Source organism: Sturnira hondurensis, unplaced genomic scaffold, assembly GCF_014824575.4.
Source record: "Sturnira hondurensis isolate 20B ecotype Veracruz unplaced genomic scaffold, ASM1482457v3 Scaffold0019006, whole genome shotgun sequence".
In the NCBI taxonomy this organism is placed as follows: domain Eukaryota; kingdom Metazoa; phylum Chordata; class Mammalia; order Chiroptera; family Phyllostomidae; genus Sturnira; species Sturnira hondurensis.
Genome location: NW_028091637.1, coordinates 12,935,580 through 12,957,508, shown reverse-complemented (window position 1 = coordinate 12,957,508; position 21,929 = coordinate 12,935,580). Strand labels below are relative to the sequence as shown.

Genomic DNA, 21,929 nt, shown 5'->3' with positions numbered 1-21,929 from the left:
ATATAAAACCCTAAGGGAATTTAGTCCTCAAAATCAAACTTACTTTCTACTACTGTTTCTTTCATTCTTTTACTGCAATTGGACTGATGGAGCTGCTCTCCCTCTCCCCATCTATTTCCTGTCCGTGACCCCCAGAATTCCTCTGAGGCTGAATCATGTGAAGCCCTGGGAAGAGAAAAGACACTGCATTTTATTTCACTGAATGTCGCCTCCTAAGCTTTTGGCTGTTTTAATTTTCATTCCTCTAGAATTTGATCCTGAGAAGAAGCCATTAAACACTGCAAATGGAGTGTCTTGTAGGGATGGTGGTGACAAACTATAGGGTTTTTTTTTTCCTTTAAGATAAATTATTTCTTTGAAGTAAAATAACTTTTTTCTGGGAGTTTTGTGTCAAAGTCTCTGACTCTCTTCTACAAGTGTTTTTTGATAGCCATCTAGGGAAATAATTAGGGTTACTTTTATGCTATCCCCCCAAAAGATGCCTCATATAAATAACTTAGTGCAAGCCGCTGATGTAGCTAACCCACATATGTAAGTTTACATTTTCTAGTAATAGTAAAACAATTTTCTAGCTATAGTAAAACAGTAAAAAGCACAGGTAAAGTTAACTTACACAATATATTCTATTTAATTTCAATATCCAAAATATTTTCAGCATTATCGATATGAAAATTTATTGAGATATTTTACATTGTTTTTTCCTGCACTAATTTAAGCCTTTGAATCTATTATGTATTTTATACTTGAAAGTCTCAACTTGGACTGATCACGTTTCATATGCTCAGTAGCTAGCTACACATGGCTGGTGGCTACTAGTTCGGAGAGCACAGGTGTATACCATTTGTTAATCCAACGGCATAATCCCCCATTTAAACTAATTGTGGCAACAGCAGTCTAAATTATAGTGGTATATGGTGGTGTTGCTCTCAGCAAAGATAAACTTCAAAAACTAATCACTCGCACACAAAGTATTTCCTTTTTAGTGACTGTGAATTCCAGAGCCCAGTGGCGAGTGTGAGGGAACAGAGTTACTCTCAGTGTCTGGGCCCTCTGCACGCCCCCCACCCCAAAGGCCGTCCGAATGGCCTATGGGCTGCCCCAGCCACCTCTCCGCGCTGTAGCAGATCCCTCACCGCCCTGCCCTTTTCTAGTTCTCACAGCAAACACTGTGAAAGACACAAGAGTCAGAAGTGTCCTGTTTCTTTTCTCTAGCCTTCATCTCGAAACTCTGCCTCAGCAACCACCCCTCTGAGTGGAAACTCATCCAGGCGAGGAAGCGGGGACACCAGCAGTTTGATAGACCCCGACACCTCATTAAGTGAACTGCGGGTAAACTGACGTTTCTGGTTTGCCTTTTAAAACAATTTTTTGGCTTTGCAGTATATTAGTGTACTGGAACTATTTAACATTTAATGTGATGTTGTAGGAAAAAAAGGGGGTATGGGTCTTTTAAAAGAGAATTGTTAATACGGTTAAAGAATGTGACTTTGGTCTGAAAGGAAGGAGATTGGTTAATTTTTTCTGTTCTCTTTCCTGAACTTTTGGTGCTATTGGAATAAGTTTTGCTAATTTGCAAATGCCAAAAAACTTTTTAATGTATCTAAAAGGAATTCCCTCAGAAATAATTGGCCATATTTTAAGTGGAAAATTTGTGGATGTACAAAGAACTAGACTCTGGTAATTATCAGTCGTTGGAGCCATTATGGCTCTGTTTGGCTGCTTGACTATTTCTTGTGGTAAGACAAGTATAATAATATTTGAGATAACAGAAATACTTTAGTAATGAAAGATGTGTTTAACCCATTAGTTGACTCTCCATTTTTATCAGCCATTTTAGGTGAAAGATGGGGACTTTAAAAATGTATTTATTTGGATGTCTATTTGCAGAACCTGCTATTTGTGAGCAGTGGAGGAAGGATCGTAATAAAAATTGCATTGCATTCATTCAACATTTACTGAGCCCTTAGCCCCAGAGATTTAGGCAATAAAACAAACTTTGGGCTTTAGGAGTTCACTATTTCATAGGGAAGATCAATGACACAAACCAGTAAAACCAAGTGGTGTGATCTAATGGTTCTACCAAGAATAGGACTGTTACGGCAATTTAGAGAATCATCTTCTCAATTGGACCAGAAGAAGAGATAACAAAAGGCTTTTCAGAGGAGAAAAACTCTCAGTGAAGGGTTGAAGGAAGAATTAAAATTACACAGGCAGAGCAGTTGAAGTCTTTCTGGGAGATGTAAATTCAGAGAGCCATAAAGTGATCTATACAGTGAAGTTGCCGGAGGGGAGCGTGAGAGGTGAGGGGTTGTGGTGAGTGATGACGCTGGAGAAGTAGTGATGAGTCCAAGCACGTTGTATGGCAGCCTGAAAGGAATTCAGGTGTACCCTGATGTCTCTGGGGTGTCAAGCAGGGGAGTGACGATACCTGATTTGCATTCCCAAGGAATCCCCATGGTTTGGAGGAAGCACTGGACAGGAGAGCGGAGACCTTGCGCTCCCACAGTGAGATGAAACGAGCAAGTCACATGTGATGGGAGGAAAAGTAAGAACCTTGCTGTGAAGGTGATAGTGGAGGACAGGAAATGGGTTGGTAGCAAAGAGAGAGAAGATTGAGAGAAGATTTTTTTGTTTTACTTTAGAGGTGGGATTATTATTTTCCTTGGTTGGCTGGAGATAGCAGAGTGAGAACATGAAGGCTGAGGAAGGAGACTGGTAACGGATGGAGCAAAGTGCCTGAGTGAGTGAGAGGATGTCCAGGGCTAAGATGGATGGTTGTCCTGATTTGGAGGTCTGCTCACTGCCACAGTAGAGGGGGAGGTGGGAACAGATGGGGACTGAGTAAGAGCCGGGAGTCCGGTTTATGAAATGGGCAGCTTGTGAAACTGAGCTGGGGGCTAGGAGAGGGTGGAGAGGTTTGGAACATGGTGGTAGCAGTAGAGAAGGAGAGCTGACCCAGGTGGGCAAGGCCGTGAGTTTGAAAGAGTCAGTAAGTATTCACTCTTACTAAGTGCCGGCATGAGTGCTGGGAGTACAGAGTTGGACCAGGTAGACTCTTGCCTTCAGTGCCGTTCTCCAGCAGGATGAGAGGCAGCAGGACGGGGCCTTCCGGCCTCAGACTTCGCTTGCGCTTGCCGTTTACTCGTGTTTCTTCGAGAGAGTGACTTCCTGAAGGAAATGAGAGTTTTGTGTCCTAGCACCTGGCTCCTGATAGACTCTCAGTAAATGTCTTTTGAATGAATCAGTGAAGAAAAGGCAGACAACACCCCCCCCCCCCAAAGAGGGAATGAAGGGTACGGAGGAAGTGTGATACAGAAACTGTGCCTATCAGCCTTAGGTAATTAATTGCCCCTGCCTGTAATTGCAGAATTGTAGGGCCTGTAGCAGCTATTTCCCGCCTCGATCAAGCATCCAGAACAGATCTTATGTAGAGGGTCAGGACTAAGAGACACAGTATTTTCCATTTAAAATTCAGCCTACTTCACCCTCCTTATAAGGATTATGGTAACTTTTGGAGCAAATGCTTTTCTCAGTATTTACCGGTAAATGGTATTCTTAATGCTAGACTCTCTCATTTTACATTGTGTTGAGCATGGTTATGTTTAACTTTCTTCCTTTACTTTCTTTCTCCCAAATTAATTGTGAACAGTAACCTAAGTTATTGAAAGAAAACTTTGTTCATATTCATTTATTACATTTTTAAAAGCTTCTGTACAAGTCAGTAAAATTTGCTGCTTGTAATTACTACATACTTTATTTGTTCTAGGTAAAGCATTATGCCAAAAATTATGTAAATGACATAAAATTGTAAAAATTGCATGATAAAAATGTTATAACTTAGTTTTTTTTCATATACAGTCCCACCCTAATGCTGTTTCAACATGGGTTAATGCCGAGAAAATGCTCAACACTTAAGCAACGTCACTCCCGACCTTCTGTAGCCACACTGTCACCTGCTGTCCCCCCTTTCAGTGGTTGGGAGTGACAGTGACATTTGTGTGCTCTGGGTTTTTTCCTTTTAGTTTGGAATATTCATAATTCACATTTTCATCTGAATTCTTTGAGACTTAAGATCTGTTTGTGGATGGTTTTATGCAACGGTTCATTCCTATGTCCTGCAGGATATCTATGACCTTAAGGACCAGATTCAGGATGTAGAAGGGAGATACATGCAGGGGCTTAAAGAACTAAAGGTATCAGGGCCCATTCTGCAGCCCAAGCATGCTGTCTGTACGCAGAAGTGTGGGTATTGGTGGCTTCCTGAGTTCTATTAATCCACTGCACACAGCTTTACTAACAGTGTTTGTCTTTCAAGCATGTGCTTAACCTGCAATGTCTAGGAAAGGTGAACTTTTAGTCTTTGCTTATGTTTAAATGTTTAGTATACATAGTTTTTAAACTATTTAGTAATATTATACCTTACAATTTATAAGTCTTACAAAATACTTAAATGTCCTTTGTGTCTTAGCCATACAAAACTGAACTGGGCAAACACCTAAAAAGTATTCTAAGAATTTTTTTAAATTGAGAATTAGACCTTAAAATTCTTCCAGGCTTAATGAGAGCATATTGCCTGTTTCTATCACCAAATTCAGTCCATATTAAAGGCAAGAGGAAGAAGTATCTAAGAGCATTATTATAAATATTCCCTCTGGAGAAAGGGCCCTGAAGCATGAGGCCTGTGTTTTCCTTCTTTCTTGTTTTTAACCCGCAGGTCAAAAAGGATCACACAGACTCAGTGCCTTAAAGAATTTGGAGATAAATTTAAACGGGCCTCTGTTTTCCAAGCAAGGATGGCTTCCAGTGTTCAATACAAGTGTCCATGTGAGGCAGGCATTTTGGTGGTAAATGGCACTTGGTTATCATCTCTTCCTTGTGTTTTATTATGAAGTTCAAGCCTAATAAGAAAGAAACTAAGTTTCTCTGTTTGAAATAGAAAAACGCAATGGACTTCTAATAAAAGTGTAAGCAAGGCAGCCAGAAAAGTACTTAGGATATGTCCAAAGGACCAAGTGTGAAGTTAATAGGCAAGGCTTTCATCTGCCTCTGTGGTGTCATTTGAGGTAGTTCAGCAACCAAATCTTCCTGCAGGTGAGTATTGTTCATAAGGATCTCACACCTGAGACTCAGGACCAGAAGGGGTGGCCAGTCCCGTGGAGGCTGCCCCTCGAGGGAAGCCTGGAAGCTGCGAGGGTGTCAGTGAACATCAACAGAATTACAGTTGGTATGCTGATGGTATACAGCTGGTATACAGCTGGTACGCTTAGTCTTACTGCTCTAATTTTCAGGATTTAATGCCCCCTCTTTTAAGACTTCAGAGATAAGATATTTGGAAATATCTCAGATCAAGGCAAGAAATCCAATACATTAAATAATATGCTCATATTAAGTCATATGTAATACAATGTAACAGGAGAGCAAGCAAGCAACCAAGAGACGTTTTTACTTACATTTTTTTTGACCTTTAGATCTACCTTTTATTGTATTTTTTAAAGGCTACAAAAGAACAGATTAAATTTATTTGAGACTTTGAACAGATAAGATTCCTTTTCTTATTTTTATGGTCAGTGTATAGTTGAACTTGACTTCAGGTTGTATTTATCCTTGCACTAACTTTTAAGTGGAAGAAAAACATTTAAAAAATATGATTGCTGAGGAAGCACAGTGGTGCTCCCATATCCTATTTAAAAAGGATGCTGGGTCACTGTTTATGACTTCATTTTTATTAAGTGTCTGCCTTTGGGTGCTTTCCCCCACTTTACCTTCCATCCAGAATTGCCCGAGTCTTGTTAAAACACAGATTGCTGGACTCTCAGATTTTCTTATTCAGGGCATCTGGGCCGGGGTTGACAATTTGTACTTTTGTACAGTAACGTTGTTGCTACTTGTTCAGAGCCCACCTTTTGGAAATCATTGCCATAGACACATTTAAGTAAAACTAATCTGTAGTGGTTATCATTGTATGAGGTAGATCGAAATCAGTAAAACTACCTTGATACTTAAATTTAAAACAGCTGTTTATGGTCTTACTTAAAGGAAGAGTACATTACTTAATTTTATGTCAAATTTCTTGTGTGTTGCATCTTGCAACTGTTGCTTAACCATCTTAGATTCTGGTGTTCATGTCCTTATGCCCCATTTTATACAGATTGAGTTTTGAGGCGGTCTTTGAATGTTACTAGCCTTTAAGATGGATCAGAATCATTCTAAATTCTGCATTATATTAAGATATTACTACATTTAAATTATTATATAATTGACTTTGCTTATATCCCTGATTTGGGTTGTATTTGACCCCAATCCTAATATAAATGTTACCTATTAATAGAATCCTAGTTTGTGAAATGTCACTGAGTGTGTGTATACTTTATTGAGCTATAATTCACATACCATAAAATTGACTCATTCAAAGTGTACACAATTCAGTGGTTCTGGCATAGCCACAGAGTAGTATAACCATCACCACACCCAACTTTAGAACATTTTTACTGCCCCCCAACAGAAACCCCAAACTATCAGTCATTTCCCACTCTTCCCCTCCCACTCACACACGCGGCCCTGGGTAACCACTCAGCTACTTTCTGTCTTTGTGTGTTTGCCTGTTCTGGCATTTCATATAAATGTGATCGTATAGTAGGTTGTCCTTTGTGATAGACTTTCCATTTAGCATAATGTTTTCAAGATTCATTAATGTTGTAACATGGAATCTGTAGGTGTGTATTTTTTATGTTTGGGTAATATTCCATTGTGCAGATAGATGTTGTTCATCTATTTGTCATAGATGGACTTTGGGTTGTTGCCAATTATTGGCTATGTTGAATAATATTGCTATGAACAGTTGTATACAAGTTTTTGCTTACACATACCTTCTCATTTCTCCTGGGTAGATTAGATACCTAGGAATAGAATTGCTAGGTTATATGATAATTTTGTATTTAACATTTTGAGGAGCTATCAAACTGTTTTCCAAAGCAGCTGCACATTCTCACCAGCAATGTGTAGGGTTCTAGTTTTTTCACATCCTCACCAACACCTAGCTTGCTTGCTTGTTTGTTTGTTTGTTTTCATTATAGACAATACCCATCCCAATAGATCTGAATTGGTATCTCAGTGTGGTTTTGCTATGCATTTTCCTAGTTACTAATCATGTTAAGCATATTTTCATGTGCTCATTGACCATTTGGAGAAATCTATTCAAATCTTTGCCCATTTTTAAATTGAATTATGTGTCTTTTTATTATTGACTTGTAAGAATTCTTTATGTAGTCTGGATGCAAGTTCCTTCTCACACATAAGAATTGCAAATATTTTCTCTCATTCTGTGGGTTGTCCTTTTACTTTCTTGATGATATTTTTGTAGCACAAACATTTGAAATTTTCATGGTCTATTTTTTCTTCATTGATAGTACTTTTAGTATCATATCTAGGAAACCATTCAAGTTCATGAAGATTTACTGTGTTTTCTTTGAAGAATTTATAGTTTTAGCTATTCCATTTAGGTGTTTCATCCGTTTTTGTGTATGATGTGAGATACGAGTCCGGCTTCCTTCTTTTGCATGTGGATATTCAGTTGTCTCAGCACCATTTGTTGAAAAACTATTCCTTTCCCGTTGAATTGTTCGAGTACCCCTGTCAAAAATCAGTTGATCATAAGTATAAGTTTTCTGGGCTCTTATTTCTGTAGCATTAATCTTGGTTTGATAAACATTTGCACTAGTGTTTTTTAAATTTATTTCCAGCTGTGATGACTTTTTCTATGTGAAATGTTTTTTATTTTTAGCTTTAAAAAAGTTACTAGGCAACTGTAACTTTTTTAATAGCCAGTGGTAATCTGTCAAATTAGACATAATTATTTTAAAAACAGACTTGTAAGCTATTTTAGGCAGAAAACTTGAAAGTATATAAAATTTCAGGCATTTTGTGGTAGTTCTTTCATTAGTAATCATTTTGGTACAGCTTATTTTAAAATGACTAATATTTGAATAATTGTTGAAAAACATGTTTATGCATCTACATTAGCATTATTATCAGTCCAGGAAAGTACTGAAAACGAATGTCCAGGAAGCAGGAAAATTCAAATGAGTATGGTGTTTACTTGTGTAAAGTGAGGCTGAATTCTTTTGTATCATTGCATTCTGAATGCCAAACAACTTGTTAAAAACTACGAGAGTAACATTTCTGAATACACTGATGGTTCTTCCTTTTGTAACTTTCACAAATCTATGTTCTCTGTACAACTTTTTATCCTTCAGAGGCTACATTGCTGCTTGATTGTCTTTTCTTGGATAGCACAGAGCGTATAAAGTTCTTACAATGGCATTATTGGCTTATTATCAGCCTCCTGTCGTATGTGCATGTTACTAAACAAGGAGTTCCGCAAACCGCTTGTGTTTTGCAAAAGTGCACCTTCACGTGTCTGTGCCAGTGCTGTCATTTCCTGTCGTGTCTCGTGTGTAGACAACGGGATCTTTTAGGTATCAGGCTGATGACTTTGACTTTCATTTAGGAGTCTTTGTCGGAAGTGGAAGAAAAATACAAGAAAGCCATGGTTTCTAATGCACAGTTAGACAATGAGAAGAACAATTTGATCTACCAAGTAGACACCCTCAAGGATGTTATTGAAGAACAAGAGGAACAGATGGCGGAATTTTATAGAGAAAATGAAGAAAAATCCAAGGTAACTGTTCATCTTGTATAACACCTTTCTTTTGGAAAGTTTACAAAGTGCTGGGCTTAATGGGGAGAATGCAGTGTACCTGACCTTTCAGTCAAAACTGAATGGTCCAAGGAAATTGACAGAACATAAGGGGCCCTAAAATAGTTTTCTTCTTAAATTTTATAAGATTTATTTTATTAAAGAAAGCTTATAGCCTCCTTTAGTTTCTGCATATAGGAGTTTTATCTTTGTTTTTAATCTTTTAATTGAGACAATTACAATTACTTATTTTTTTCCTGTTTTAACTAGCTAGGACTCCACAAAGTTTCAAAGACTTTCAGTGTGAAGGTACCTTTTCTCCCTGCTTTTCGAGAGAGCCAGATTTCTAAATGATTAGAGCGAAATTTTTTAATCGGTAATTTAGAAAAAGCAGTGTGGAGGTGTGGGTCCTAAATGAACAGGTTTTCTTTGGAGGTCTGTAAGCGATATTGTTAACGTGTGCAGGTGGAAAAGTAAAGCCACGACCCAAGATCTGGATCTGCCCTTTGACAATGGCAGAAAACAGTTGGATTCTCTTCAAAGCTTACTGGATTGGGGCTTTTTAAAGGGTTGATGTCCGTCTAAGCAGAGGACAAATGGGTGTTACTGCCCAAAAAATGTGTTGTCACTACTTTGTAAAAATAAAAACCCCAGAAAATAATTTAGGAATGGTGTGTTGGTGAATTGTTAGAAACAACAGCAGTTGAAATTTGCACGTAGTAATGGAAGAGAAGCTGTTAACCTCACCTCTAAAGGACCAGTGTTAATACTGTAGACTCCATGGGGATTTCTTTCACTGCGGGCCGAACGTGTTCGTTCTCATCTGTTTGGTCATATTTAAAAAGTGTTAGGAAGTGTTTTGAAGGCAAAGTATATTATGAGTTTATGTTGATAGTTCTAGTTCATGTTCAGGACTCCAGGGTTTTTACTTTTATTATATACGTGTATCTTTTTTCCCCACACTCTTATTCTCGGTTCTCAAAGTCCCCGGGGATGATAGTAATTATGTTTTATTCTGTCCTCGTTGCTTTATCCCACAGTACCCAGAATAGCAATACCAGTGTTACCACCAACAATATAGTTACTTAAAATAGTTAAATGGTTTTCTGTTTTGTTCTGTTTGGTGGTTATTTTACTGCTAGGCTATGTATAGTCCAACTATACATGTTGTTTGTAAACGTTACCTGAAATAGTTCCCCATGCTTATGCGGCTAACTGGAAACATAATAGGTCCTCTGCATTTTATTTCAATGTTCAGAAATAGCTTTTTTACTTTTAAATTATTTTTACATTTAATTGTGGTAAAAACATAAAATTTATCTGAACTATTTTAAAGTGTACAGTTCTGTAGTTTTTAGTGTAGTTGCATTGTTGTGCAACAGAGTGCCAAAACTTTTCCGTCTCCCATGATGCTGAAACCCAGCACTCACTGATGGACTCCCCATGCACCCCCGCCCCGCCCATGCCAGTTCCTGGTGACTGCCATCCTCCTTTCTGTCTCTTTGAGTTTGATTGCTCTAGGTACCTCATATAAGAAAACCCATATAATACATGTCATTTTGTGACTGACTTATTTCACTGTCATAATGCCCTCAAGGTTCATTTGTGTTGTGACATGTGACAGGATTTCCTTCCTGAATAATATTCCACTGTGTGTGTATAAGAACCACATTTTGTTTATCCATTCATATATCAATAGATACTTGGGTTGCTTCCGTGAGGAATTAAAATTAACTGGTTTATTCTTATATTTGTTTAATCTAAGAAGATAGATATATCTTGCCATTCAAAAAACGTGCAAATATATTTATGTGTGTGTCTCTTTTCTTAGAAAATGGTAGTATACCATAAGTACTGTTCTGCACCTTGATTTAATCACCATATGATTGGACTATATAGAAATCTTCCTTATTTAAAAAAATCACTGTATAGTTATTTTATTGTATGGATGTACTATAGTTTATTCCACCCGTTCCATATTAATGGACATTTGAGTTGTTTGCAGTCTTTTGCTGTTAGAAATAGTCCTGCAAAAATGATGTACTGTGTAGGTCATTTTTATTTTTGCCCATCTGTCTGTGGGACTAATCACAGTGGGTTTGCTGGGTCGAAAGCTATGGTGATTCTGCTCGATACTGTCGGATTCCCTTTGCAATGGTTGTTCCACTTTGTGTTCTCAGCCATATGTGTGAGAGGGCCTGTTTCCTAGCCCAGAATACTTTCCTGAATGTGTGGTCAAGTTTTTGGACTGTTCTTAGTGTTTCAGTAAGAAATATAAGTTTCTATTTCTCTTAGTATGATAATCTTTTCATGTTCAGAGTGATTTTGAAAAATTGTTGAATTACCATTGTCCCTTTTTTCCCCCATTACTCTCCCCCGCCCGCTCCCATTATCTTTGTCCACGGGTCCTTTATACGTGCTCCTTGATGACCCTTCCCCTTCTTTCTCCCATTACCCCTCCCCGCTCCCCTCTGGTCACTGTCAGTTTGTTCTTTGTTTCCATGTTATAATTTGCTCGCTTATTTGTTTTGTTATTTGGGTTCCACTTACAGGTGAGATCATATGGTATTTGTCTTTCCCCAGTTCCATCCATGCTGTTGCAGAGGGTAGGAACTCCTTTCATTCTGCTGCGTAATATTCCCTTGTGTAAATGAACTACAGCTTTTTGATCCACTCATGTACTGATGGGCATTTAGGCCAAGTGTTTCCAGCCAAGGGCTATTCTTAGGATAAGAATATTCTTCGGATATTCTTATATTGTAAATTGAGCTGCTGTGAACACTGGGGTGCAGAGGTTCTTTTGGATTGGTGTTTCAGGATTCTTAGGGTATAATCCCAGGAGTAGAATTGCTGGGTAATTCTTATTTTTTTCCTGTGATCTCTCCACCTCTTTAGTCCATTTTTCTAGATAGTTGCATTTTTTTTCTAGTTTCAGAGACTCTCTAATGGTAATGGAGTGTGACTTTTTGTCTCATATAAATTGTAAATGATTTTTTGCAGTTTGTCACTTTACTTTATTTATAATGCTTTTGCCACTCAAAATTTTATTTTTATTTAGTCTAATTTCTTATCTTTTCCGCTTCTTGCTTGTAAACTTTTGAGACACTCTTAATGATGTTTTCTCCATTCCTTGGTTATAAGACTTTGCTCGTCTTTTCTCCAGAAGTGTACTTGTTCCCTCCCTCCATTCCCCCATCCTCTCCTTTCTGAACACTTCCAGTCTGTGTGGAATTCGGCCTGGTGTGTGGTGCGAGGTTTGGTTCCAGTTTTCTTTTTCCATGTGGATGTCCAGTGATCTCAACCTCATTACTTTAAAAGTATTTTTCTTATTCATTTGAGATGCTCTTTTTGTTTTGTTGTTGCTGTTTAACATATTCATCTACTGGGTCTATTTAATATATTGTAATTGGGCCTGTTTTTGCTGTTCTGTTGTGCTCCCTGGTGTTTATTTGTGAGCCTTTACAACGACATTACAGCATGTTTTATAATCTAATCAGGCCCCCTTCCTTCTTCTTCAGCATGCTTTCTGTCCATTTCTTAGTGTTTGTTTTCCAAATATGCTTTGTAATCAACTTGTCTTGCTCTAATTAGAAAAATATCTGTTAATATTTTTATTTGGACTTCATTAAATGTATGAATTAATTTGGGAGAGAACTGACAGTTTCATGATATTGAGTCTTTTTATCGAGAAGATGGTGTGCCTTTTTCTGTTGGTCCTACTTCTCTGTCTTCCAAGAATATTTTATATAATTTTCCTTATATAGATTTTGGATATTCTTATAAGTTTATGGTATTAAACCGTGTATTAAAAATACATGTATGTATTTTTAAAATTTATTGTCTGATACTGTGTATACCTAGAAGGTATTGAATTTTGTATGTTATTTTTTTTTAACCTGTTACTTTACTAAGTCATCTCATTGTTCTTATAATTTTGCCATTGATTAGTTTTGGTTTTCTACATATGTAATCCTATAAGATGACAAATCAAAGTTTTCTGTACCTTTCCAAGGATCACAGAATTTTTCTAAGTTATTATTCATCGGTGGTTCAGGGGTGTTTCCAGAGATCATACTTAGCCTCTGTAGTGTTGTATTGTAGATGTTCCCATCTGTTGTGTGCTGACATCTATGTAAACCTTATCATTTGTTCATTAACAGGAGTTAGAGAGACAGAAACATATGTGTAGTGTGCTGCAGCATAAAATGAATGAACTTAAAGAAGGTCTTCGACAAAGAGATGAGCTGATTGAGGTACGTGCATCCACTGTGGGACTAACTCACCTTGAACCCAGTGCCTTGAGTGGGATGAGGGCTGCGTGTTGGAAGGGGGTTAAAGTGCCGCAGAGAGTTGACTACTTGCCTCTTCATATTGGCAGTACCCTAACATTTTATGAACATGAAACATAAAGGCAGGCCTAAATAATTAATACTATGAACCCTATAAACATTCCCCTTTTTAATCAGTTACAAGGAGCTTTTGTAATTCCCTTTTATTCCTAAGCACATTCTTTCCTGAAGATATCTTAGGAAATGGGCAAAAGGAAAAATTGGGAGAATAACAGTTATTCTTGGGAACATAGCAAGTGCTTCTTTTGGAACATGATTCTTTGGAGAAAAAGAAGCTTGATCTTCACTGAGGTGGATACATTTCTGGGGTGGTTAAATGAAAATGAGGAATTCTTGAGGCACCTGATATACAAAAAGGCAAAGGCTGGCCAGTGCCGAGCTCAGGTTTCTGCTGGCCGAGGGGCTCCGACGGCCATGATGTTGGCCGCCTTTTAGGAATGGGAAACAGCATGGTTCGCTGAGAAATCTTTGAAAGCACTTACTGTGCTTTTGTGCCTACTACCTCATAGGCCATTTCTGTTTCTCTTTAAATGTGGTTTTTCTTCTTGAGGTGGTTATTTTTTGTAAGTATGGAGTTAAGTCTGTTGGTACACTGGTCTGGTGTTGCCTTAGTGTTAGTGACGGGCGTGCCGTCAGGCAGGCCCCTGTAGTGCCCTCCCGGAGACGCCTCACCTGCTACACGTAGCCATGCCCCTGGCCGCTCAGTCACCTTGGCCTTCACCCACACCCCCTCCCACCGCCCACCTCCCTTCTTTACCCCATGGAGACATGTGCCTCACTTCATCTCCTTGTAAATGACTTAAAAAACCATTCACTAGAGGAAAAGAAATGATTTTTTTTTTCTATTTGTGGTACTGTTTTTCATTCTTGAGAATAATTGAATTGAAACTAGCCTGCCGAAAGTGGGTAGAATTTGTGAATTCCAAATGCAGACACAGATAACCTTTTGTCAATACCAGGTTACACGGGAAGCTGGTTGTCTTAGTTTCTCCATATATGGCAGGAAGCGTGTTATCCAAGGTCTGTTTGCTGCTGGAATTGAAATCAGTGTAAATCCCTCTTCCTTTGGTCCTTTCGTGTGTCTGTGTGCCAGCCATTTGGTACTTCTTTTTCTAATTACGATGTACGTATACTTTTCCCCTTTTATGGTTTCAAAAGAATAATAAAACTTTTGGTAATTTGTCATTGTAGTTTCTTTATAAGCCCAGAGTGCTGGGCATACAAACTTTAAAAACATTAAATTAGTTTTAGGTGTTTCTTAGATTTAGAATGAACCTCTCTTAGATGTTAATATCTGTGTTTGCGTATAACTAAAAAACCTTTAGTATGACAAAATAATGCTTTTTGGTCTGTGGAATCTCATAATAAAGTAGATAAATGTGTGATTTGGGAAAGTAGGAGATGATAATTTACCACTAATGCATTGGAGAAAACCTGTTCAACATAACAGGGTCATTCATTGAGTCATTGAGCACCACTGCCTAAGCAGAAGGGCTGGTGAAGAATTGCTAGATACTGAATTCTGGTAAACATCGACATTGAGTATTCATTTATAATTCATGATGTTCTTTCTATCATAGACTCTGCTGGCAGAAATTCAGTAGTGGAGCTGAGATAGGTTTCTCTTCCATCTTCCTAGTTCTGCTTAAGATATAAAGTTTAAAACTGCTGCTTGTTCTCTGTGATAAGGGTCATAAGCAAATCTGAATTTCCCTCTTTAGAAATGTCAATTTTTCCATGTTTGGAAAAGCGGCAGTTATCCCAGAGAGAGAGTACACATGTGGAGCTAAGTGTACACAGAAACCCCCGAGGGCTCGCTGCCGCATAGCTGTGGTTGGAACACTTACTCCCCGTGTCCTCACTTACTTCCATAGTGGCGAGCCAGTGAGTCCCGTCGCCAGGACACTGGATGTCATCTTTCCTTTTAGCAAGCAACTCCTGCTTTTCCTGCTCACCACAGACGCTCGCTCATTCCCCTTATGTTTCTTTATCAGCTTATTTCTGTTCTGTTTTCCTCCCCTCACCCCATCCCTTGTTTCTTTCTGCTCTTATTACTTCTCTTCCCCTCTTCCTCTGCAGGAGAATCAGCGTATGCAGCAGAAAATAGACACCATGACAAAAGAGATATTTGAACTCCAGGAGACACTTCTTTGGAAAGATAAAAGCATTAGGGTATGAGGTGAAACTGGGCTCTGGCTTGAAGCTCATTGATGAGGAATAGACCAATATAATTTAACTTAGCCCTAAAGATCTATCCTTTTGACTATTTTTAAGCATTTATTCAGTGCGAAATATGAATAACAGAAGACAGAAACTTCTGTGGGAAAACCTGATAAAATGGGTGGAAATAACTCTTCTGCCCAGCTTCCTCCAGGCTTGTGCAACCTACAAGTAGAACTTTCTAAGGAAGTTCTTTATTTCCCCAGAATTCTTATCCAGAAGCAGCCACAGGCATTTGTGGGTAACTTTTTATCTTTACATTGCAAGAATTTGGATAAGATGCAAGAGGATAAGGAGTGGTGGTGGGGAAAGGTTATTAGCATTCCATAAATCCTTGGTAAGTAAAATAGGAAGAGATTAAAATCAGTTTAATTACAGAAGTGGATAGGAATGTCAAGTTTTCCAGAGCTGCCAAGTTGTGACGTCATCTTCTAATTATAACCTCATAACTCCCCAAAGCAGGGGCCCAGATAAGGAAAATGACTTCAGTGGCTTTTTGCTAAGCCTTCAGGTAGACTCTTAAGTACACAGTAGGCTGAAAAAATTGCTGCCAATTTGTCCTGTGTACCCTTGACTGGCAGCCCCATCTGGTGGCACGAGCTCTGTGCTCTGCAGTCGGGGTACCAACAGAGCCTCGTTGCCGGAGGCTCACCTTGTCAGGGAAGGGCTGTCTGTGGTGGGGGAAGCAGAAGGAACCCCGTTTCCTAGGGGCGCAATGGGAGAGTCTTGTTCTGCTTGAGGTTCCGTGGGGCAGGGAAAGGAAGCAAAGATCCCCAGGAGCACTCGGAACAGAGGTAGCCCACTGGGCCACACCCTCCGTCTGCTGTGAGGCGGGTCCGGTGCCCTGTTCTTTGCGCACCTCCAGTGACCCTGTCCTGTCACTATAAACACCTGGGAAACAAAATCACCTCCTAAGAGTCCGATAGACCAAAAGCTTTAAAGAAATGAAGCTACCTTTTAGAGTTTCTAGTACTTAAACACCAAGTTTCCGAAATTTTACCCAAAACTAGAAAAGCCGTCCAGAATATAAATTAACAACTTTGTTAACAGTTTTAAAATTGTGATCTACTGATTTTATTTAAATTTTCACTTGGGAAATTTAAAATGAGATGTGAAAAAATGTTCAGCACAAGGAAAGTAATTTGAAAATTTAGGTAAAATCTGGTCACTATGTAGAGCTGGTTTCTTTTGGGACCCGATTTTCTTTAGCACATTCCTGAGGTCCATGGTTTCTGTTTTGTGTAATTATGTCATTATTTTCAACTGATTATTTTGGACCAGCCATAGAAAAATTCCAAACTTCTCAGTCCAATAAAATATCTCTTCAAAATAAGACAATTTTTTTTTTTACTAAAAAGCTGAGCTGATGGTTAAGATACAAATTGGACTTTTAAATTTTCTTGGCATTTTTGAATGAATAAGTGGATATTTTCTTTCTGTGTGGTATATAGTAATGTGTGCCTTTGGTTTTTTTAAAAATTAAACTTTTAAAACATTTTTGAGGTAATTGTAGATTCACATTTATAAAGAATTTACAAAGATATCTTGTTTGTCCTTTATGTAGTTTTCCTCAAAAGTAACATCTTGCGAAAGTATAACACAGTATAACTATCAGGATACTGACCTTGATATAGTCATGATACAGATGTTTTCGTCACTGTTACGAGGATTGCTGTGAACCCTTGCCTTTTAGGGCCACATCTACGATCTCCCCTATCCTGTCCCGAGCCCTGGTGACCACTAATCTGTTCTCCGTTTCTATAATTTTGGCATTTTAAGAATGCCATGTAAACGGAATTGCACACTATTTAACCTTTTGGAATTACCGTCTTTGGCTCAGCATAATTCCCTTGATGTTCATCTAAGTTGTTGCATGTATCAGTTTGTCCATCCTTTGACATTTAAAAAACAGTAAAAAACTGTGGTAAAGTACAAATAACATAAAATATACCACTTTTAAGTGCAGAGTTAGTGGTGGTAAGTGCGTTCGCATTGTCATGCTACGCTCACCACCACCCACCCACAGAACTCTTCTCGTCAGGTAGAGCTGCAACTCTGTCCTTACTGAGCTAAACCCCCAACCCCACAGCCCCTGGCAACTGCCATTCTCCTTCCTGCCTCTGTGAATCTGACTCCAGGTATCTCGTGCAAGTGGGATCACTAGTGTTTGTCTTTTTGTGACGGGCTTATTTCACTTAGCCCGCCCATAGGTTCACACATGTTGTAGCCTGTGTCAGAAGGTCCTTTTTAAGACTGAACAATATTTTATTGTATGCGTGCACCACCGTTGGTTTATCCAGTCACTTGATAAAGTTGATAGGCACTTGGTTTCTTCCACCTTTGACTGTCTTGAATAATGCTGCTGTGAGCATGAGTCTGTGGGTATCTCTTTGTGACCCTCCGTTCAGTTCTTTCGTTCGTGCACCCATGGGTGGGACTGCTGCGTAGCACGGCAGTTCTCCGTTTACTTTCGTGAGGGACCCCCATACTGTGTCCCTTAGCAGCTGCACCATTTCCCATTGCCATCAGCTCTGCACCCATGTTCCAATTTCTCTGTAACCACAGCGACACTTGTTTTCTATTTTTCTATAGTAGCCATCCCAATGCATGTGATGTGGTCCCCCCCGCCCCGCCCCGACTAATAAAGACACAGTTTCAGCGTGGTCAGTGACTACCTAGTGCATCACTCGTCTCTGGCTTCATTTTCAAGATTTAAACTTAGTAACTTCATGAAGAAGCCTGGCCATTATTTTCACATTAAAGTTCAGTTTTCTTTACTTCTTCCTTCATTGATCCTGTGGGGCTCCTGCCTTTATCCCCAAGGCTAGACCAGGTGCCAGGTGGCCATGTGTAGAATAGACCCTCCATACAAAAGATGTTGATATCCATGTAGCCCAGAACAAGACTTTCTCCCATTCCGACTAAAGGTATTTGTGCCCCTGTGCATTTATATGGAGAGTTAACCTGTTGCCCCAAAGTTCAGCCTCTTGTACTTATATTTTAGGCTTGTCGACACTGGAATTTGAGGTTAGGTCAGGGATAAAGAATTATTTAGATCGCCACAAGCATATACTTTTTGCCCTAAAAAAAATTCACTGTAGGAGCTATTATGGAACGCAAATACAAGGTTAGTGGTTATATGGTCAGATAGTACAGAGCATTTCAGATCCAGCGTGAATACACGTGGTCCAATTATAAGGTATTTCAGTCCTCTTCAAACTTTGTGGTGAAATGGGAGAACTGACAGGATGTGTTTTATTTCCCCATCCACAATTATGGGAAGATGAAATTAGAAAGTCCAAAAGTAAAGATAAAATCCACTGCTGTAAGATGTGGGAGAGGAACAAATGGCATATTTGCGTACTTGCTGGAATTCCTAGCTTCACATTGGTCTGTTCCTAGGAGGTCTCTTCTCGGTGGGGGTGTCTATAGAGCATGTTGTGACTGACCACCGATGCACATACATGTGGCGATGCATGCCGTGACTGACCACTGATGCACACACATGTGGCCACGCATGCCGTGACTGCACGCAGACACCAGTAAACAGCTTGCTCCTCCAGTGGACAGCGAAGTGCCTGACTGCAGATGGGGAAGCGTTGCTTGAGGGCTTTGTTGTCTTAGTGTGACATTTGTTATTACTATAATGGAGTGTTACCGTGAGCTTGCAGTGTGTGAGGAATGCCTTATGATTAGTTAGAGACTCATGTTATGGATTTACAGGCAGACTTGAGGCATGTCATGTGGTGTGAGTTGTTGAAGGGAAGTTAGCTGTTGGGGCTACAGTTGGGTAGGTGAGGAGTAGGCCTGGCCCTGTGGCCTGCGTTTTCAGCAGCACAGCAGGGGACATAATTGTGGCCTTCGTGGTGCTACGATATGGAAAGAGTTTGCAAGGACTCTGGAACCCAAAATAACTGGATTCATTTTCGAGCTTTGCCACCTACTATAACTTTTGGCAAAAAAAATATACCTTCTCTGAGCCTCAATTTTCTGATCCATGAAATGGGAATAATACAAAATATAGGGTATGTATGGGAGAAGTTTTATATATATTATATACATATATGCATATGGGCTTTTACATATGACATATAAAAGCCTGTGTGTATCCCTGGCTGGTGTGGCTCAGTGGACTGAGCACTGGCCTGTGAACCAAAGGGTCATGGGTTCGATTCCCAGTCAGGCCACATGCCTGGATTGCAGGCAAAGTCCCCAGTAGGTGGCACAAGAGAGGCAACCACACATTGATATTTCTCTCCCTTTCTTTCTCCCTCCCATCCCCTGTCTAAAACTAAATAAATAAAATCTTAGAAAAAAAGCCCCTATGTGTATATAACACTGCTTACCATATAGACGGAGCTGCACAAATGGTAGTTGCTTTCATCCCTTACTCAATTTGGTGGCAGAATAGGATTATAATGATTTTTAAAACTGTCCTGTCACTGAGCAACCAGTTACTAAACAGTTGGCCCACTTCTAAACTGAGTAAACTGAGAGGAAAAGGACCTGTTATAGTTTAACTTCTTGGATTAATGGGAATGTTGGCAGAAAACATTAAGTATATGAACAAATGGGTAGAGAAAGGCTTTTTCAAATAGCCCAGCTGTCAGGTCCCTGACTAGACTGCCCGACTTGGGCATGTTTTGAAGTCTGGGTTATTTGATTGCATACAGTAGATCTGATTGGCTACTGACGACCAGAGTTGTTTCTGCCTGTCGACCTCAGCTCTGTGGGCTGTGAGAGCCAGGCGGTGACCCGGAAAACGCACGTGGAAGCACCAGCTGGCCTCTCCCGAGCGTCCCCTGCGTCCCCTGACACAGCCTGTAGGGCTTTACACTGAGGACCCCTTTAAGCCTGTGCCCATGGGATGGCTGCTGCTGCCGCCTCGCCCCCTTTTCCAGACGAGGAAGCAGAGGCATGGATCTGTTAGTGCGGCCGGGACTCCAAAGGCAGATCCTGAAACCCATATTTGCTACCGTCTGTAGGTGGCTGCGTTTATTTCATGTGTTTTTGTCTGTCACAGTTTGAAGGTGTGTCAGAAAACCAGTTACTCTTAATTGTATTTGATTAACAAACTAGGTTACTGACAGTCCCTTTGGAGATAAGTTATTTTTAATTAAGTGGTATTTGAGGGGTATTTTGCCACACCACTTGCTGAAAAACCCCGAAGCCTCTATTTAATTGACATAACTTCTTATACTGGCCACATTTCTTCCTAATTTTTTTCTTTTTTAAAAAAAGATCAAGTATATTTCTGAATAAACTATTTTAGTTGAAACGTGGGGGTTTTGTTTGATTGATTCACCAAATGGAAATGCACTAAGGAGACCAGGAAGGTCAACTTTATTTTAACATTACCACTGCCTTCGTTTTCCATTTCCTGTTTTTTCATTGACTGGAATAGAAAGATTCACTTTCCTGCTTGATGTGATAAGCATGTTTTGCCGAGTTTATGCACGAGTAACCAGTTGTTATTAAAACTCTCTCCTGGAGATGTATATCCACGTAACTCCGTATTTCCTCTCCTATCTGCTTGTTCCCAAGCTTTTAATGCTGCCTTGTCTTTTATGCCTTTATCTTTATTTGAATCAGGTACTCCTCTGCTCCCTTTCACTTGCCTTTTTCTGTGCCATTCTTTCCTTGCTACCCTGTCTAAACCCAGGCCCTAGAGAAACAGAAAGAATACATTGCCTGCCTCAGGAGTGAGCGAGACATGCTCAGAGAGGAGCTGGCTGACCTGCAGGAGACAGTAAAGGCGGGAGAGGTACGTATGTCAGCACCAGCCTGGAGCTCGTGTCCCTCAGCGCTTTATTCTGCCTTCCTTTCACCCTGTCCTCTCTCCTGGCATGAACACAAACCACAGTGCTTGTTCTCCAGTCCAGATTTGGTAGGTTTGGTATTTGTTTCTTCTAGAGAGCTGGGCTCCACGTGGCTAGCTCCAGCCAGGTTTCACCTGTGGCAGACCTGGTGCCACAGGGTCACCTCCCAGAACACACTGCTTCCGTGTGGGTTGTATTTGTGATGGCAGGTTTTCTCCTTCCCCACAGAAACACGGCTTAGTCATAATCCCCGACGGCACTCCCAACGGTGATGTCAATCATGAGCCTGTGGTGGGAGCCATCACTGTGGTGTCCCAGGAAGCTGCTCAGGTCTTGGAGTCGGCAGGAGAAGGCCCTCTGGGTAAGACACGCGTGGCTCTGTCAGCTTGGATTAGTGCTACCCTGTTAGGCTTCCAGTGTGTTCGTATCACACCTTGGAAAACAAAGACAACACAAGGACCGTGCGAGCCTTATCTGATCCTTAACAGGAGGAAATCTGGGCACGTTGTCTTCCGACATCCTTGATCTTGGGTCATGTAAGTCCCTTGGATGGACGCACTGTGGGTGTACAGACATTGCTTTTTCACTTAGATACAGCGCATTGCTTTTTCAATTAAATACAGAACTGTGTCCTAGGGAGCCAGTGGGCTGGCAGGTGACTATCCAAGTATGTTTTCTCCTGGTTTTATATTTTGCTACTTCCCAGGGTTCTTGCAGTTCTTTGCCACCTCATTTCTTAAGGCAAGAAACGGATGACCAAGAAGGTAGATATCAGAGAAGTGTTACTTCTAGAACAGGGCTTCTGAGCCTCTTTAAGTCTAAATAAGCATCTTAAGTTTAGCCCTT

The 21,929-nt window shown here is 39.9% G+C and overlaps 1 protein-coding gene across 16 annotated transcripts in view; it reads left to right on the top strand.

Moving 5' to 3' along the window:
- LRRFIP2 (LRR binding FLII interacting protein 2) overlaps positions 1-21,929 on the top strand; it is a 104,631-nt gene that overhangs the window by 71,115 nt on the left and 11,587 nt on the right. For 4 of the 16 annotated variants that reach the window (XM_037070694.1, XM_037070698.1, XM_037070695.1 and 1 more), the window contains 7 exons: positions 1,213-1,329; positions 4,122-4,193; positions 8,507-8,677; positions 12,856-12,948; positions 15,124-15,216; positions 20,927-21,028; positions 21,312-21,444. In XM_037070694.1, coding sequence (XP_036926589.1) covers positions 1,213-1,329; positions 4,122-4,193; positions 8,507-8,677; positions 12,856-12,948; positions 15,124-15,216; positions 20,927-21,028; positions 21,312-21,444 — 781 coding nt within the window. The remainder of the gene's footprint in view (positions 1-1,212; positions 1,330-4,121; positions 4,194-8,506; positions 8,678-12,855; positions 12,949-15,123; positions 15,217-20,926; positions 21,029-21,311; positions 21,445-21,929) is intronic. The other 12 variants (XM_037070696.1, XM_037070701.1, XM_037070705.1 and 9 more) reach the window with 5 other exon arrangements.